This window comes from Coregonus clupeaformis, chromosome 36 (genome assembly GCF_020615455.1).
Source record: "Coregonus clupeaformis isolate EN_2021a chromosome 36, ASM2061545v1, whole genome shotgun sequence".
Classification (NCBI taxonomy): domain Eukaryota; kingdom Metazoa; phylum Chordata; class Actinopteri; order Salmoniformes; family Salmonidae; genus Coregonus; species Coregonus clupeaformis.
Window position 1 is genome coordinate 39,648,198 of NC_059227.1, and position 19,164 is coordinate 39,667,361.

At 47.7% G+C, this 19,164-nt stretch overlaps 1 protein-coding gene across 2 annotated transcripts in view; it reads right to left on the minus strand.

Annotated features, from left to right (window-relative positions):
• The window catches only part of LOC121552431 (DNA (cytosine-5)-methyltransferase 3A), a 164,584-nt gene that overhangs the window by 11,197 nt on the left and 134,223 nt on the right, over positions 1-19,164 (minus strand). For both annotated transcript variants that reach the window (XM_041865365.1, XM_041865364.1), the window contains 8 exons: positions 13,705-13,888; positions 13,291-13,375; positions 12,986-13,131; positions 8,451-8,541; positions 8,221-8,369; positions 7,380-7,465; positions 7,238-7,307; positions 4,251-4,369 (listed from right to left, as the gene is read on the minus strand). In XM_041865365.1, the coding sequence (XP_041721299.1) occupies positions 4,251-4,369; positions 7,238-7,307; positions 7,380-7,465; positions 8,221-8,369; positions 8,451-8,541; positions 12,986-13,131; positions 13,291-13,375; positions 13,705-13,888 (930 nt within the window). The remainder of the gene's footprint in view (positions 1-4,250; positions 4,370-7,237; positions 7,308-7,379; positions 7,466-8,220; positions 8,370-8,450; positions 8,542-12,985; positions 13,132-13,290; positions 13,376-13,704; positions 13,889-19,164) is intronic.

Below are 19,164 nucleotides of genomic sequence, written 5' to 3' on the forward strand. Positions count from 1 at the left end.
CAGGGTTACCTCTCCATCTCAGTATAGTTAGGTCAGGGGTCAGAGGTTACCTCTCCATCTCAGTATAGTTAGGTCAGGGGTCAGAGGTTACCTCTCCATCTCAGTATAGTTAGGTCAGGGGTCAGAGGTTACCTCTCCATCTCAGTATAGTTAGGTCAGGGGTCAGAGGTTACCTCTCCATCTCAGTATAGTTAGGTCAGGGGTCAGAGGTTACCTCTCCATCTCAGTATAGTTAGGTCAGGGGTCAGAGGTTACCTCTCCATCTCAGTATAGTTAGGTCAGGGGTCAGAGGTTACCTCTCCATCTCAGTATAGTTAGGTCAGGGGTCAGAGGTTACCTCTCCATCTCAGTATAGTTAGGTCAGGGGTCAGAGGTTACCTCTCCATCTCAGTATAGTTAGGTCAGGGGTCAGGAGGTTACCTCTCCATCTCAGTATAGTTAGGTCAGGGGTCAGGGGTTACCTCTCCATCTCAGTATAGTTAGGTCAGGGGTCAGGGTTACCTCTCCATCTCAGTATAGTTAGGTCAGGGGTCAGAGGTTACCTCTCCATCTCAGTATAGTTAGGTCAGGGGTCAGGGTTACCTCTCCATCTCAGTATAGTTAGGTCAGGGGTCAGGGTTACCTCTCCATCTCAGTATAGTTAGGTCAGGGGTCAGGGTTACCTCTCCATCTCAGTATAGTTAGGTCAGGGGTCAGGGGTTACCTCTCCATCTCAGTATAGTTAGGTCAGGGGTCAGAGGTTACCTCTCCATCTCAGTATAGTTAGGTCAGGGGTTACCTCTCCATCTCAGTATAGTTAGGTCAGGGGTCAGAGGTTACCTCTCCATCTCAGTATAGTTAGGTCAGGGGTCAGAGGTTACCTCTCCATCTCAGTATAGTTAGGTCAGGGGTCAGGGGTTACCTCTCCATCTCAGTATAGTTAGGTCAGGGGTCAGAGGTTACCTCTCCATCTCAGTATAGTTAGGTCAGGGGTCAGAGGTTACCTCTCCATCTCAGTATAGTTAGGTCAGGGGTCAGAGGTTACCTCTCCATCTCAGTATAGTTAGGTCAGGGGTCAGGGTTACCTCTCCATCTCAGTATAGTTAGGTCAGGGGTCAGGTTACCTCTCCATCTCAGTATAGTTAGGTCAGGGGTCAGAGGTTACCTCTCCATCTCAGTATAGTTAGGTCAGGGGTCAGAGGTTACCTCTCCATCTCAGTATAGTTAGGTCAGGGTCAGAGGTTACCTCTCCATCTCAGTATAGTTAGGTCAGAGGTTACCTCTCCATCTCAGTAGTAGGTCAGGGGTCAGAGGTTACCTCTCCATCTCAGTATAGTTAGGTCAGGGGTCAGAGGTTACCTCTCCATCTCAGTATAGTTAGGTCAGGGGGTCAGAGGTTACCTCTCCATCTCAGTATAGTTAGGTCAGGGGTCAGAGGTTACCTCTCCATCTCAGTATAGTTAGGTCAGGGGTCAGGGTTACCTCTCCATCTCAGTATAGTTAGGTCAGGGGTCAGAGGTTACCTCTCCATCTCAGTATAGTTAGGTCAGGGGTCAGGGTTACCTCTCCATCTCAGTATAGTTAGGTCAGGGGTCAGAGGTTACCTCTCCATCTCAGTATAGTTAGGTCAGGGTCATCTCAGAGTTAGGTGGTCAGAGGTTACCTCTCCATCTCAGTATAGTTAGGTCAGGGGTCAGAGGTTACCTCTCCATCTCAGTATAGTTAGGTCAGGGGTCAGGGTTACCTCTCCATCTCAGTATAGTTAGGTCAGGGGTCAGAGGTTACCTCTCCATCTCAGTATAGTTAGGTCAGGGTCAGAGGTTACCTCCATCTCAGTATAGTTAGGTCAGGGGTTACCTCTCCATCTCAGTATAGTTAGGTCAGGGGTCAGAGGTTACCTCTCCATCTCAGTATAGTTAGGTCAGGGGTCAGAGGTTACCTCTCCATCTCAGTATAGTTAGGTCAGGGGTCAGAGGTTACCTCTCCATCTCAGTATAGTTAGGTCAGAGGTTACCTCTCCATCTCAGTATAGTTAGGTCAGGGGTCAGGGGTTACCTCTCCATCTCAGTATAGTTAGGTCAGGGGTCAGAGGTTACCTCTCCATCTCAGTATAGTTAGGTCAGGGGTCAGGGGTTACCTCTCCATCTCAGTATAGTTAGGTCAGGGGTCAGAGGTTACCTCTCCATCTCAGTATAGTTAGGTCAGGGGTCAGAGGTTACCTCTCCATCTCAGTATAGTTAGGTCAGGGGTCAGAGGTTACCTCTCCATCTCAGTATAGTTAGGTCAGGGTCAAGGTTACCTCTCCATCTCAGTATAGTTAGGTCAGGGGTCAGAGGTTACCTCTCCATCTCAGTATAGTTAGGTCAGGGGTCAGAGGTTACCTCTCCATCTCAGTATAGTTAGGTCAGGGGGTCAGAGGTTACCTCTCCATCTCAGTATAGTTAGGTCAGGGGTCAGAGGTTACCTCTCCATCTCAGTATAGTTAGGTCAGGGGTCAGAGGTTACCTCTCCATCTCAGTATAGTTAGGTCAGGGGTCAGAGGTTACCTCTCCATCTCAGTATAGTTAGGTCAGGGGTCAGAGGTTACCTCTCCATCTCTCAGTATAGTTAGGTCAGGGGTCAGAGGTTACCTCTCCATCTCAGTATAGTTAGGTCAGGGGTCAGAGGTTACCTCTCCATCTCAGTATAGTTAGGTCAGGGGTCAGAGGTTACCTCTCCATCTCAGTATAGTTAGGTCAGGGTCAGAGGTTACCTCTCCATCTCAGTATAGTTAGGTCAGGGGTCAGAGGTTACCTCTCCATCTCAGTATAGTTAGGTCAGGGGTCAGAGGTTACCTCTCCATCTCAGTATAGTTAGGTCAGGGGTCAGAGGTTACCTCTCCATCTCAGTATAGTTAGGTCAGGGGTCAGAGGTTACCTCTCCATCTCAGTATAGTTAGGTCAGGGGTCAGAGGTTACCTCTCCATCTCAGTATAGTTAGGTCAGGGTCAGAGGTTACCTCTCCATCTCAGTATAGTTAGGTCAGGGGTCAGAGGTTACCTCTCCATCTCAGTATAGTTAGGTCAGGGGTCAGAGGTTACCTCTCCATCTCAGTATAGTTAGGTCAGGGGTCAGAGGTTACCTCTCCATCTCAGTATAGTTAGGTCAGGGGTCAGAGGTTACCTCTCCATCTCAGTATAGTTAGGTCAGCAGGTTACCTCTCCATCTCAGTATAGTTAGGTCAGGGGTCAGAGGTTACCTCTCCATCTCAGTATAGTTAGGTCAGGGGTCAGGGGTTACCTCTCCATCTCAGTATAGTTAGGTCAGGGGTCAGAGGGTTACCTCTCCATCTCAGTATAGTTAGGTCAGGGGTCTTACCTCTCCATCTCAGTATAGTTAGGTCAGGGGTCAGGGGTTACCTCTCCATCTCAGTATAGTTAGGTCAGGGGTCAGGGGTTACCTCTCCATCTCAGTATAGTTAGGTCAGGGGTCAGAGGTTACCTCTCCATCTCAGTATAGTTAGGTCAGGGGTCAGAGGTTACCTCTCCATCTCAGTATAGTTAGGTCAGGGGTCAGAGGTTACCTCTCCATCTCAGTATAGTTAGGTCAGGGGTCAGGGGTTACCTCTCCATCTCAGTATAGTTAGGTCAGGGGTTACCTCTCCATCTCAGTATAGTTAGGTCAGGGGTCAGAGGTTACCTCTCCATCTCAGTATAGTTAGGTCAGGGGTCAGAGGTTACCTCTCCATCTCAGTATAGTTAGGTCAGGGGTCAGAGGTTACCTCTCCATCTCAGTATAGTTAGGTCAGGGGTCAGAGGTTACCTCTCCATCTCAGTATAGTTAGGTCAGGGGTCAGGGGTTACCTCTCCATCTCAGTATAGTTAGGTCAGAGGTTACCTCTCCATCTCAGTATAGTTAGGTCAGGGGTCAGAGGTTACCTCTCCATCTCAGTATAGTTAGGTCAGGGGTCAGGGGTTACCTCTCCATCTCAGTATAGTTAGGTCAGAGGTTACCTCTCCATCTCAGTATAGTTAGGTCAGGGGTTACCTCTCCATCTCAGTATAGTTAGGTCAGGGGTCAGAGGTTACCTCTCCATCTCAGTATAGTTAGGTCAGGGGTCAGAGGTTACCTCTCCATCTCAGTATAGTTAGGTCAGGGGTCAGAGGTTACCTCTCCATCTCAGTATAGTTAGGTCAGGGGTCAGAGGTTACCTCTCCATCTCAGTATAGTTAGGTCAGGGGTCAGAGGTTACCTCTCCATCTCAGTATAGTTAGGTCAGGGGTCAGGGGTTACCTCTCCATCTCAGTGCACCAGAGTATGTCCTCCTTGTTGTCCATGTAAACAGGGAAGTGTTGATCCTTCCCCTGCTTCACCGAGTTAGAACGTGTTGTTATCGTACGCACCTTCCCAAACTACAACAGATAAATATATGTTTCTGGTCAGGAGGGGACACACCTGACCAAGTGGTTAAACACAGACACATGGAAAGATCAACACGGTGCTCCACTCCACCTTATAGAAACTTAAATCAGGTGCTGGATCCTCCTATAACAGAAATAGAACAGCACTCCGGTGAATAAACTGAAATTGACATATTTTTATTGCATCATGAACGTTTGGGGTATGAGCCCTTCTTCAGCGGTCAAGGCAATGGCAATCAATATCACAACAACCAGACCTCACAGGTGGGCATCATGATACATTAACAGTCAGTACTAGTCAGTAGAGATCCCAGCAGAGGGACATGACAATCAAATAAAGATATACTGAACGACGCAATACACATGGTCTGCGGTTGTGAGGCCGGTTGGACGTACTGCCAAATTTTCTCAAACGACATTGGAGGTGGCTTATGGTAGAGAAATGAACATTCAATTCTCTGGCAACAGCTCTGGTGGATATTCCTGCAGTCAGCATACCAATTACATACTCCCTCAAAACTTGAGACATCTGTGGCATTGTGTTGTGTGACAAAACTGTACATTTTAGAGTGGCCTTCAATATGTCTCTCTTTGAAGAGGACCAAGCGTTCTATTCAATATGTATCTCTTTGAAGAGGACCAAGCGTTCTATTCAATATTTCTCTCTTTGAAGAGGACCAAGCGTTCTATTCAATATTTCTCTCTTTGAAGAGGACCAAGCGTTCTATTCAATATTTCTCTCTTTGAAGAGGCCATTTCTCCTCATCTACTCCCACTAACAAGCAACGTTTGAAACCCTCGTGGCTTTGAGTCTCTAGTGACTCTTGTCAAGGAGTGAAATCTAATTCAATACCTTCACCAATTCAATGCCCATATAATGTAAGGTACTTAGTTCATGATTATGGCTGTTGAAATGCCTGGCAAAAGGTGATTTTTCATCATGGTTGTGAATGGAGCTCTGATGCTCACAAATCCTTGCCTTAAGTTCAGGTTTTGTGTTACCTACGTAATAAAAGTTACAGCAACACTTCAGGAGACATGTTATTCTACCTTGAACCTTTATCCTCCGACCCGGATGTGGTTGGATAGGAGAGTTCCCTCTGATCGTGGGGTAACAGTGGACATCGTGGTGACAAGGGATCAGGAATGATAGACATAAAATGTGATTCTTGTTTCTGTCCTTACTAAACATCCCGCAAATTTGAGGGTCTCCTATAGCAAAACCTCGGGGGGGATTCAAACGCTTTACCAAAGCAGGGGTCTCCGTGTAATACACAGGACGTGGACTCCCCTTCAAATTAGTGGATTCAGCTGTTTCAGCCACACCCGTTGCTGACAGGTGTATAAAATCGAGCACACAGCCATGCAATCTCCATAGACAAACGTTGGCAGTAGAATGGTGTTACTGAAGAGCTCAGTGACTTTCAACATGGCACCGTCATAGGATGCCACCTTTCCAAAAAGTCAGTTTGGCAATATCTGCCCTGCTAGAGCTGCCCCGGTCAACTGTACCTGCTGTTATTGGGAAGTGGAAACGTCTAGGAGCAACAACGGCTCAGCCGTGCAGAGATAGCCCAAGACAAGCTCTTAGAACGGGAGCGCCGAGGGCTGAAGCGCACAGCGCGTAAAAATTGTCTGTCCTCGGTTGCAACACTCACTACTGAGTTCCAAACTGCCTTTGGAAGCAATGTCAGTACAATAACTGTTCATCGGGAGCTTCATGAAATGGGTTTCCATGGCCGAGCAGCCGCACTCAAGCCTAAGATCACCATGCGCAATGCCCAGCGTCGGCTGGAGTGGGGTAAAGCTCGCTGCAATTGGACTCTGGAGCAGTGGAAACACGTTCTCTGGAGTGATGAATCACGCTTCACTATCTGGCAGGCCAATGAACAAATCTGGGTTTGGCGGATGCCAGGAGAACGCAACCTGCCCGAATGCATAGTGCCAACTGTAAAGTTTGGTGGAGGAGGAATAATGGTCTGGGGCTGTTTTTCATGGTTCGGGCTAGGCCCCTTAGTTCCAGTGAAGGGAAATCTTAACGCTACAGCATACAATGACATAGTAGACATTTCTGTGCTTCCAACTTTGTGGCAACAGTTTGGGGAAGGCCCTTTCCTGTCTCAGCAGGACAATGCCCCCGTGCACAAAGCGAGGTCCATACAGAAATGGTCTGTAGGTGGTCACCAAAGTTGGAATGTCTTTTTATTTTATTTTTTAGGTTTTTTGTAGTAGGTTCTAAATAGGCCAAACATTTAGGTAATGACATCATAATATAATGTAATGTAATTGTGTGTCTGTATTGGACTGTCATATATATTTCCTCCCCAGCTCTCTCTGCTGGGATCTCTCGATGGGCCAATACTGACTGGGAATGTAGAATTATGCCCACCTGTGTAGTATAGCTGTTGTGATATTGATTGCCATTGCCTTGCATGCTGTGTAGGTCAGGGGTCATTTAGCCCACCTGTGTAGGTCAGGGGTCATTTAGCCTTGCATGCTGTGTAGGTCAGGGGTCATTTAGCCTTGCATGCTGTGTAGGTCAGGGGTCATTTAGCCTTGCATGCTGTGTAGGTCAGGGGTCATTTAGCCTTGCATGCTGTGTAGGTCAGGGGTCATTTAGCCTTGCATGCTGTGTAGGTCAGGGGTCATTTAGCCTTGCATGCTGTGTAGGTCAGGGGTCATTTAGCCTTGCATGCTGAAGAAGGGCTCATACCGAAATGTTCGTGCGGCAATAAAAATGTCAATTTAAGTTTATTTACCAGAGTGCTGTCCTACACACACACACACACACACACACACACACACACACACACACACACACACACACACACACACACACACACACACACACGCGTGTACCTTGGCTGTGCGTCCGTGCTCCAGACAGTCTTGTAGTTCCAGTCTATCATTCACCATGGCTGTGAGAGGTCTGAACACAGACATTATCACTATTACACTACTGTTTCATTATTATTCTGGTTATTATAATTCAGTGTCTTACCGTCCCATGCCCGGAAGGTTTCCCCAGAAGTATCTGGCGCGGTGGGCAGCAGACACCTCTTTGGCATCGATCATCACTGGGTTACACTGGAAAACACACACACACACAGTTAGACAGTGTTGTCCTCAGTATGTGTGAGAGCTCATGTACCTCTCATGGCCACACGGGGGCAGCAATGCGCCATTGGTGGAACAAGCTCCCTCACGACGCCAGGACAGCGGAGTCACTCACCACCTTCCGGAGACATTTGAAACCCCACCTCTTTAAGGAATACCTGGGATAGGATAAAGTAATCCTTCTACCCCCCTAAAAAGAAAGAAAAAAAAAGATATTGTAAAGTGGTTATCCCACTGGCTATAGGGTGAATGCACCTATTTGTAAGTCGCTCTGGATAAGAGCGTCTGCTAAATGACGTAAATGTAACTGTAATTGACAACAATTAATACATGAGGTACCTCTCATGGCCACACGGGGGCAGCAATGTGCCATAGACAACAATGAATCCACTGGATTACTGTATGCTCTAGAGCAGGGATAGGCAACTTTTATGGGGGAGGGGCCACAAAAAAATTGGACCTCATCATGAGGGGCTGCAGTTGCTAATTAATGGGCTAATTGAGTGACTATCAGTGACTGACATAACAAGATAAAAACTGTTGATGCACAACCAAATGTATTCTATTGATGTACCTCGCAACAGTAAGTTGAGACCACGACAGAGTTATTTGGGGGATTGATCTGAAGGCCTTCAAAAGGAGGGCCGCATGCCACCAGTTGCCCATCCCTGCTCTAGAGTGAATGCCCAACATTAATGTGTGTGTGTGAGTGCATGTGTGTGTACCTCGAGGAAGCGTGAGATGTCTCTCTTGTCGCTGATCCCCATGGCAACGACATTCTCAAAGAGCCAGAAGAACGGTCGGTGGTCGTCTGGTTTGGGACGGGCCTCGTGGAGTAGCCGGTAAAACTCAAAGAACAGCCGCCCAGTACCCTCTGGAGGGTACACACACACAGACTTTATTATGAGGGACATTTCACAGGGAGGTACTGATGAAATGTGAGACACACACCCACCGAAGAGTCCCTTCCTGGCGGGGTTGACAATGGACAGGTCATTACAGGGACTTCCTCCAATCACCAGGTCAAATGGACCCCAGTCCTGGATCTACAGACAGAACGTATGGTGTTTAGTCAGTAGCCATGTCTGAACCAGACAGCAGGACACCCCCTGGACAGGACACTAGTCTATCTCCTGTTTCTGTAGTGAGACAGCAGGACACCCCCTGGACAGGACACTAGTCTATCTCCTGTTTCTGTAGTGAGACAGCAGGACACCCCCTGGACAGGACACTAGTCTATCTCCTGTTTATGTAGTGAGACAGCAGGACACCCCCTGGACAGGACACTAGTCTATCTCCTGTTTATGTAGTGAGACAGCAGGACACCCCCTGGACAGGACACTAGTCTATCTCCCTGTTTCTGTAGTGAGACAGCAGGACACCCCCTGGACAGGACACTAGTCTATCTCCTGTTTCTGTAGTGAGACAGCAGGACACCCCCCTGGACAGGACACTAGTCTATCTCCTGTTTCTGTAGTGAGACAGCAGGACACCCCCTGGACAGGCTGTAGTGAGACAGCTTGATGTACCAGTACACCCCCTGGACAGGACACTAGTCTATCTCCTGTTTCTGTAGTGAGACAGCAGGACACCCCCTGGACAGGACACTAGTCTATCTCCTGTTTATGTAGTGAGACAGCAGGACACCCCCTGGACAGGACACTAGTCTATCTCCTGTTTCTGTAGTGAGACAGCAGGACACCCCCTGGACAGGACACTAGTCTATCTCCTGTTTCTGTAGTGAGACAGCAGGACACCCCCTGGACAGGACACTAGTCTATCTCCTGTTTCTGTAGTGAGACAGCAGGACACCCCCTGGACAGGCTGTAGTGAGACAGCTTGATGTACCAGTACACCCCCTGGACAGGACACTAGTCTATCTCCCTGTTTCTGTAGCGAGACAGCAGGACACCCCCTGGACAGGACACTAGTCTATCTCCTGTTTCTGTAGTGAGACAGCAGGACACCCCCTGGACAGGACACTAGTCTATCTCCTGTTTCTGTAGTGAGACAGCAGGACACCCCCTGGACAGGCTGTAGTGAGACAGCTTGATGTACCAGTACACCCCCTGGACAGGACACTAGTCTATCTCCTGTTTCTGTAGTGAGACAGCAGGACACCCCCTGGACAGGACACTAGTCTATCTCCTGTTTATGTAGTGAGACAGCAGGACACCCCCTGGACAGGACACTAGTCTATCTCCTGTTTCTGTAGTGAGACAGCAGGACACCCCCTGGACAGGACACTAGTCTATCTCCTGTTTCTGTAGTGAGACAGCAGGACACCCCCTGGACAGGCTGTAGTGAGACAGCTTGATGTACCAGTACACCCCCTGGACAGGACACTAGTCTATCTCCTGTTTCTGTAGTGAGACAGCAGGACACCCCCTGGACAGGACACTAGTCTATCTCCTGTTTCTGTAGTGAGACAGCAGGACACCCCCCTGGACAGGACACTAGTCTATCTCCTGTTTCTGTAGTGAGACAGCAGGACACCCCCTGGACAGGCTGTAGTGAGACAGCTTGATGTACCAGTACACCCCCTGGACAGGACACTAGTCTATCTCCTGTTTCTGTAGTGAGACAGCAGGACACCCCCTGGACAGGACACTAGTCTATCTCCTGTTTCTGTAGTGAGACAGCAGGACACCCCCTGGACAGGACACTAGTCTATCTCCGGTTTCTGTAGTGAGACAGCAGGACACCCCCTGGACAGGACACTAGTCTATCTCCGGTTTCTGTAGTGAGACAGCAGGACACCCCCTGGACAGGACACTAGTCTATCTCCTGTTTCTGTAGTGAGACAGCAGGACACCCCCTGGACAGGACACTAGTCTATCTCCTGTTTCTGTAGTGAGACAGCAGGACACCCCCTGGACAGGCTGTAGTGAGACAGCTTGATGTACCAGTACACCCCCTGGACAGGACACTAGTCTATCTCCTGTTTCTGTAGTGAGACAGCAGGACACCCCCTGGACAGGACACTAGTCTATCTCCTGTTTCTGTAGTGAGACAGCAGGACACCCCCCTGGACAGGACACTAGTCTATCTCCGGTTTCTGTAGTGAGACAGCAGGACACCCCCTGGACAGGACACTAGTCTATCTCCGGTTTCTGTAGTGAGACAGCAGGACACCCCCTGGACAGGACACTAGTCTATCTCCTGTTTCTGTAGTGAGACAGCTTGATGTACAGTACACCCCCTGGACAGGACACTAGTCTATCTCCTGTTTCTGTAGTGAGACACCAGTACACCCCCTGGACAGGAAACTAGTCTATCTCCTGTTTCTGTAGTGAGACAGCTTGATGTACCAGTACACCCCCTGGACAGGACACTAGTCTATCTCCTGTTTCTGTAGTGAGACAGCTTGATGTACCAGTACATCCCCCTGGACAGGACACTAGTCTATCTCCTGTTTCTGTAGTGAGACAGCAGGACACCCCCTGGACAGGAAACTAGTCTATCTCCTGTTACTGTAGTGAGGCAGCTTGATGTACAGTACACCCCCTGGACAGGACACTAGTCTATCTCCTGTTTCTGTAGTGAGACAGCTTGATGTACCAGTACACCCCCTGGACAGGACACTAGTCTCTCTCCTGTTTCTGTAGTGAGGCAGCTTGATGTACCAGTACACCCCCTGGACAGGACACTAGTCTATCTCCTGTTTCTGTAGTGAGACAGCTTGATGTACAGGACACCCCCTGGACAGGACACTAGTCTATCTCCTGTTTCTGTAGTGAGACAGCAGGACACCCCCTGGACAGGACACTAGTCTATCTCCTGTTTCTGTAGTGAGACAGCTTGATGTACCAGTACACCCCCTGGACAGGACACTAGTCTATCTCCTGTTTCTGTAGTGAGACAGCTTGATGTACAGGACACCCCCTGGACAGGACACTAGTCTCTCTCCTGTTTCTGTAGTGAGACAGCTTGATGTACCAGTACACCCCCTGGACAGGACACTAGTCTATCTCCTGTTTCTGTAGTGAGACAGCAGGACACCCCCTGGACAGGACACTAGTCTATCTCCTGTTTCTGTAGTGAGACAGCTTGATGTACCAGTACACCCCCTGGACAGGACACTAGTCTATCTCCTGTTTCTGTAGTGAGACAGCAGGACACCCCCTGGACAGGACACTAGTCTATCTCCTGTTACTGTAGTGAGGCAGCTTGATGTACAGTACACCCCCTGGACAGGACACTAGTCTATCTCCTGTTTCTGTAGTGAGACAGCTTGATGTACCAGTACACCCCCCTGGACAGGACACTAGTCTCTCTCCTGTTTCTGTAGTGAGGCAGCTTGATGTACCAGTACACCCCCTGGACAGGACACTAGTCTATCTCCTGTTTCTGTAGTGAGACAGCTTGATGTACAGGACACCCCCTGGACAGGACACTAGTCTATCTCCTGTTTCTGTAGTGAGACAGCAGGACACCCCCTGGACAGGACACTAGTCTATCTCCTGTTTCTGTAGTGAGACAGCTTGATGTACCAGTACACCCCCTGGACAGGACACTAGTCTATCTCCTGTTTCTGTAGTGAGACAGCTTGATGTACAGGACACCCCCTGGACAGGACACTAGTCTCTCTCCTGTTTCTGTAGTGAGACAGCTTGATGTACCAGTACACCCCCTGGACAGGACACTAGTCTATCTCCTGTTTCTGTAGTGAGACAGCTTGATGTACAGGACACCCCCTGGACAGGACACTAGTCTCTCTCCTGTTTCTGTAGTGAGACAGCTTGATGTACCAGTACACCCCCTGGACAGGACACTAGTCTATCTCCTGTTTCTGTAGTGAGACAGCAGGACACCCCCTGGACAGGACACTAGTCTATCCATCTCCTTAATGGCATCAGGTCACATTTTTGATGTTTTTGATATGACTCGACTTGGGGTCGAACCCCCACTTTCCAATCCCAGGGCAGACAACACTTTAACCACAAGACCACTGAGTTGGATCTACGATAGGGTTAGAGTTATTATGGAACTTTAGAAGGAGGAGAGAAGAGGAGGAGGAGAGAAGAGGAGGAGGAGAGGAGGAGAAGAGGAGGAGAAGGAGGAGAGGAGGAGAGGAGGAGGGAAGAGGAGGAGGAGATAAGAGGAGGAGAAGAGGAGGAGAAGGAGGAGAGGAGGAGAGGAGGAGGAGATAAGAGGAGGAGGAGATAAGAGGAGGAGGAGAGGAGGAGAAGGAGGAGAGGAGGAGAAGGAGGAGAGGAGGAGAGGAGGAGGAGATAAGAGGAGGAGGAGATAAGAGGAGGAGGAGAGGAGGAGAAGGAGGAGAGGAGGAGAGGAGGAGGAGATAAGAGGAGGAGGAGATAAGAGGAGGAGGAGAGGAGGAGAAGGAGGAGAGGAGGAGGAGATAAGAGGAGGAGGAGATAAGAGGAGGAGGAGAGGAGGAGAAGGAGGAGATAAGAGGAGGAGGAGATAAGAGGAGAAGAAGAGGGGGAGAGAAGAGGGGGAGAGAAGAGGGGGGGGGAGAAGACTCACGTGTTTGTGTGTGACGTTGCGGATGTCTCCAACATATATGATGGAACCATGGTGACGTACGATCCCCACGGTGATAGAATCCTCACACACCTCTGAAGCCACGTACCTGTCCACCTGAATACCCAGGTCCCTTAGCACCAACAGACCTATACACACACACACACATTAATAACACACATATAGACAAAAACATTATACTACACACACACACACACACACACACACACAGACACAGACACACACACACACACACACACACACACACACACACAGACACACACACACACACACACTGGTGTTCTGACCTGTGGCGATGCCGTCGAACAGAGAGAGGACTCTGATTGGCTGTCTCCTCTCAGCTGCTACAGGAGGGTACAACCTGGCTGCCTCCTTGGGGGGAGGGATGGGGGGGGGATGGGGTGGGGGGATCGTCAATGTCATCCTTGTGATCCTCAGCCATAAAACATTTTGAGAAGTTTACATGTTTTAATGTGTCGGTCTAAAGCAGGGGTATCAAACTGGTCCCCCCCGTTCCACATCATTGATCTCCAACACTCGCACACCTTATTCAACTATGCAATTAATCAGCAAGTTAGTTGAATAAGGTGTGTCAGGTAGTTGGAAACCTAATATGTGGAACAGGGGGGACCAGTTTGATACTCCTGCTTTAGACCAAGACATTGAAACATGTAAACACTTCTACGTGACCTTTGACTTACAAACTCCTGTTCATGGTTGTTAGCAAAGAACACCTGTAGTCGTGACGGCCAGTCGTCGCGTCGTCGTAGTAACCCGTGTGTGTTGTCTGTTTCACACATGTAGCAGTTCCAGGGGTCCTCTCTGATTGCAGCTGACGCCGAACCCACACCCACCAACAGATCCACACACTCCACACAGAAACACCTACACACACGCACATGCCAACACAAACACACACACACGTCATAAAATGCTAGCAAGAATAGGCGATAGAACTAGAGACTACAGTAGAGACAATAGAACTAGAGACTACAGTAGAGACAATAGAACTAGAGACTACAGTAGAGACTATAGAACTAGAGACTACAGTAGAGACAATAGAACTAGAGACTACAGTAGAGACTATAGAACTAGAGACTACAGTAGAAATAGAACTAGAGACTACAGTAGAGACTATAGAACTAGAGACTACAGTAGAGACAATAGAACTAGAGACTAATGTAGAGGCGATAGAACTAGAGACTACAGTAGAGACGACAGAACTATAGACTACAGTAGAGACGACAGAACTAGAGACTACAGTAGAGACAATAGAACTAGAGACTACAGTAGAGACAATAGAACTAGAGACTACAGTAGAGATAATAGAACTAGAGACTACAGTAGAGACAATAGAACTAGAGACTACAGTAGAGACAATAGAACTAGAGACTACAGTAGAGACAATAGAACTAGAGACTACAGTAGAGACAATAGAACTAGAGACTACAGTAGAGACAATAGAACTAGAGACTACAGTAGAGACAATAGAACTAGAGACTACAGTAGAGACTATAGAACTAGAGACTACAGTAGAGACAATAGAACTAGAGACTACAGTAGAGACTATAGAACTAGAGACTACAGTAGAGACAATAGAACTAGAGACTACAGTAGAGACAATAGAACTAGAGACTACAGTAGAGACAATAGAACTAGAATAGAGATAGCACAACTACAACAGAGAGCTATATTTTATTTTCTGGGTCACCTAAATATTGACTGGCTTTCATCAAGTTGCCCACTCAAGAAAAAGCTTCAAACTGTAACCAGTGCCTGCAACCTGGTTCAGGTTATCAGTCAACCTACCAGGGTAGTTACAAACAGCACAGGAATGAAATCATCAACATGTATTGATCACATCTTTACTAATGCTGCAGAAATTTGCTTTAAAGCAGTATCCAAATCCATTGGATGTAGTGATCACAATATAGTAGCCATATCTAGGAAAACCATAGTTCCAAAGGCTGGGCCTAATATAGTGTATAAGAGGTCATACAATACGTTTTGTAGTGATTCCTATGTTGTTGATGTAAAGAATATTTGTTGGTCCGTGGTGTGTAATGAGGAGCAACCAGACACTGCACTTGACACATTTAAGAAATTGCTTATTCCAGTTACTAATAAGCATGCACCCATTAAGAAAATGACTGTAAAAACTGTTGAATCCCCGTGGTTTGATGAGGAATTGAAACGTGACTAAACTGAATAATGAGGCTTGATGAGGAATTGAAACGTGACTGAACTGAATAATGAGGCTTGATGAGGAATTGAAACATTACGTGTATGATCTGTGTAGTAATATTATTAGTTTCTCAGAGCCATTTGCATTGCTAATTATAGCCTAATGTTAGCTAGCTAACATTGAACCTGGTTGGTTAGCTACCTGCAGATTCATGCAGGGTAGTAACGTTATGAGTTGGGATTATGGTTCATTGTTTAGCTAGATAGCTAGCTAGCTACATGTCTTAACAAAAGACTCCACTATGCAAGTAACCATTTCAATAGAATGTGCAGGATGTCAGCAGCACAGTTGCAGTCACCAATGCTCTGGATAACATAAAAACAGCCTAACCAGCTCTGCTAGGGCGAATAAAATGGTCAGAGTGAGCTGTTCTCTCATTTGTGTCTGGAAGTAGCTAGCAAGCTGGCCAACGTTAGCCAGTTAGCTTGGGTGCTTGACTGCCGTTGTGAAGTCAGAACGCTCGGATCAACCCTACTCCTCGGCCAGAGCGTCCAGTGTGCGCTCTGAACGCTCCGAGAGCGAAACACTCTGAATTTATGAACGGACAATCTGACAACGAACGCCGAGAGCACACTCTGGCACTCCAGATTAAATTTACGAACACACCCGTAGTATAAACCAGCCTTTAGCCTTGAAATCTTTGGTTGTTTAGTACATAGCCTCACATGTGAATCCTTAAAGAGATGGGTGGGGCTAAAGCTAAAGAGGGTGTGAACGATGCTGAATGGGTGTAGACAAAGAAGAGCTCTCCAGTAGGTGTACCAAAACATTCAAGGACCATTTTCTCAAAAGTGAGGTTACAAGTTTATCACCTTTCAAAGCAGAATTACTTTCCCATTGTTCCTCAACTGCAGTGTATGATATGCCACATTCTAGCTCTGAGTGTCTACTTTTATTTTTGTAAAAAACACAATTTCAAATTTTGCTACATAAGACTGAATCGAGCCGGTCAGTCAAAAATTGTATGGTTGAGAGGGATGAGGCAAAAGGAATGTCAAATAAGTCTGGCTGCACGACCGATTGGCAAACGTACTGCAAATTGAGAAATCATGTGACTAAACTGAATAAAAGAAGAAGAAACTATACCATGAAACAAAGATAAATTATATAAAGAATGATAGTAAAAAGCTTTGGAGCCCCTTCAATGACATTTTGGGCCAAAAGGCTAACTCAGCTCCATCATTTATTGAATCAGATGGCTCATTCATCACAAAACCCACTGATATTGCCAATTACTTGAATGATTTTCTCATCGGCAAGATTAGCAAACTTAGGCATGACATGCCAGCAACAAATGCCGACACTACACATCCAAGTATAACTGAATTATGAAAGACAAGTATTGTAATTTTGATTTACAAAAAGGGAGTGTGAAAGAGGTGAAAAAATGATTGTTGTCTATCAACAATGACAAGCCACCGGGGTCTGACAACTTGGATGGAAAATTACTGGAGGGAAGCAAAAGTCATTCCGCTACCCAAGAATAGTAAAGCCCCCTTAACTGGCTCAAATAGCCGACCAATCAGCCTGTTATCAACCCTTAGTTAACATTTGGAAGAAATGGTGTTTGACCAGATACAATGCTATTTTACAGTAAACAAATTGACAACAGACTTTCAGCACACTTATAGGGAAGGGCAATCAACAAGCACTTCATTGATGATTGGTTGAGAGGAATTTATGATTAAAATATTGTGGGGGCTGTTTTGTTAGACTTCAGTGCGGCTTTTGACATTATCGATCATAGTCTGCTGCTGGAAAAACGTATGTGTTATGGCTTTACTCCCCCTGCTATAATGTGGATAAAGAGTTACCTGTCTAACAGAACACAGAGGGTGTTCTTTAATGGAAGCCTCTCCAACATAATCCAGGTAGAATCAGGAATTCCCCAGGGCAGCTGTTTAGGCCCCTTACCCTTTTCAATCTTTACTAACGATATGCCACTGGCTTTGAGTAAAGCCAGTGTGTCTATGTATGCAGATGACTCAACACTATACACGTCAGCTACTACAATGAGTGAAATCACTGCAACACAACAAAGAGTTGCAGTCAGTTTCAGAATGCGTGGTAATAAAAAAGTGGTCAGATGACGCAGATGCCAAGCTACAGGACTGTTTTGCTAGCACAGACTGGAACATGTTCCGGGATTCTTCAGACAGCATTGAGGAGTACACCACATCAGTCACTGGCTTCATCAATAAGTGCATCGATGATGTCGTCCCCACAGTGACCGTACGTACATACCCCAACCAGAAGCCATGGATTACAGGCAACATCCGCACTGAGCTAAAGGGTAGAGCTGCCGCTTTCAAGGAACGGGACTCTAACCCGGAAGCTTATAAGAAATCCCGCTATGACCTCCGACGAACCATCAAACAGGCAAAGAGTCAATACAGGTCTAAGATTGAATCATACTACACTGGCTCTGACGCTCGTCGGATGTGGCAGGGCTTGAAAACTATTACAGACTACAAAGGGAAGCACAGCCGCGAGCTGCCCAGTGACACAAGCCTACCAGACGAGCTAAACCACTTCTATGCTCGCTTGAGGCAAGCAACACTGAAGCATGCATGAGAGCACCAGCTGTTCCGGACGACTATGTGATCACGCTCTCCGTAGCCGATGTGAGTAAGACTTTTAAGCAAGTCAACATTCACAAGGCCGCTGGGCCAGACGGATTACCAGGGCGTGTACTCCGAGCATGTGCTGACCAACTGGCAAGTGTCTTCACTGACATTTTCAACATGTCCCTGACCGAGTCTGTAATACCAACATGTTTCAAGCAGACCACCATAGTCCCCGTGCCCAAGAACTCTAAGATAACCTGCCTAAATGACTACCGACCCGTGGCACTGACGTCTGTAGCCATGAAGTGCTTTGAAAGACTGGTCATGGCTCACATCAACAGCATAATCCCAGAAACCCTAGACCCACTCCAATTTGCATACCGCCCCAACAGATCCACAGATGATGCAATCTCTATCGCACTCCACACTGCCCTTTCCCACCTGGACAAGAGGAACACCTACGTGAGAATGCTATTCATTGACTACAGCTCAGCATTCAACACCATAGTGCCCTCTAAGCTCATCACTAAGCTAAGGATCCTGGGACTAAACACCTCCCTCTGCAACTGGATCCTGGACTTCCTGACGGGCCGCCCCCAGGTGGTAAGGGTAGGTAACAACACATCTGCCACACTGATCCTCAACACGGGGGCCCCTCAGGGGGTGCGTGCTCAGTCCCCTCCTGTACTCTCTGTTCACCCATGACTGCATGGCCAGGCACGACTCCAACACCATCATTAAGTTTGCCGACGACACAACAGTGGTAGGCCTGATCACCGACAACGATGAGACAGCCTATAGGGAGGAGGTCAGAGATCTGGCCGTGTGGTGCCAGGACAACAACCTCTCCCTCAACGTGACCAAGACAAAGGAGATGATTGTGGACTACAGGAAAAAAAAGAGGACTGAGCACGCCCCCATTCTCATCGACGGGGCTGTAGTGGAACAGGTTGAGAGCTTCAAGTTCCTTGGTGTCCACATCACCAACGAACTATCATGGTCCAAGCACACCAAGACAGTCGTGAAGAGGGCACGACAAAGCCTATTCCCCCTCAGGAGACTAAAAGATTTGGCATGGGTCCTCAGATCCTCAAAAAAATTCTACAGCTGCACCATCGAGAGCATCCTGACTGGTTGCATCACCGCCTGGTATGGCAACTGCTTGGCCTCTGACCGCAAGGCACTACAGAGGGTAGTGCGTACGGCCCAGTACATCACTGGGGCAAAGCTCCCTGCCATCCAAGACCTCTATACCAGGCGGTGTCAGAGGAAGGCCCTCAAAATTGTCAAAGACTCCAGCCACCCTAGTCATAGACTGTTCTCTCTGCTACCGCACGGCAAGCGGTACC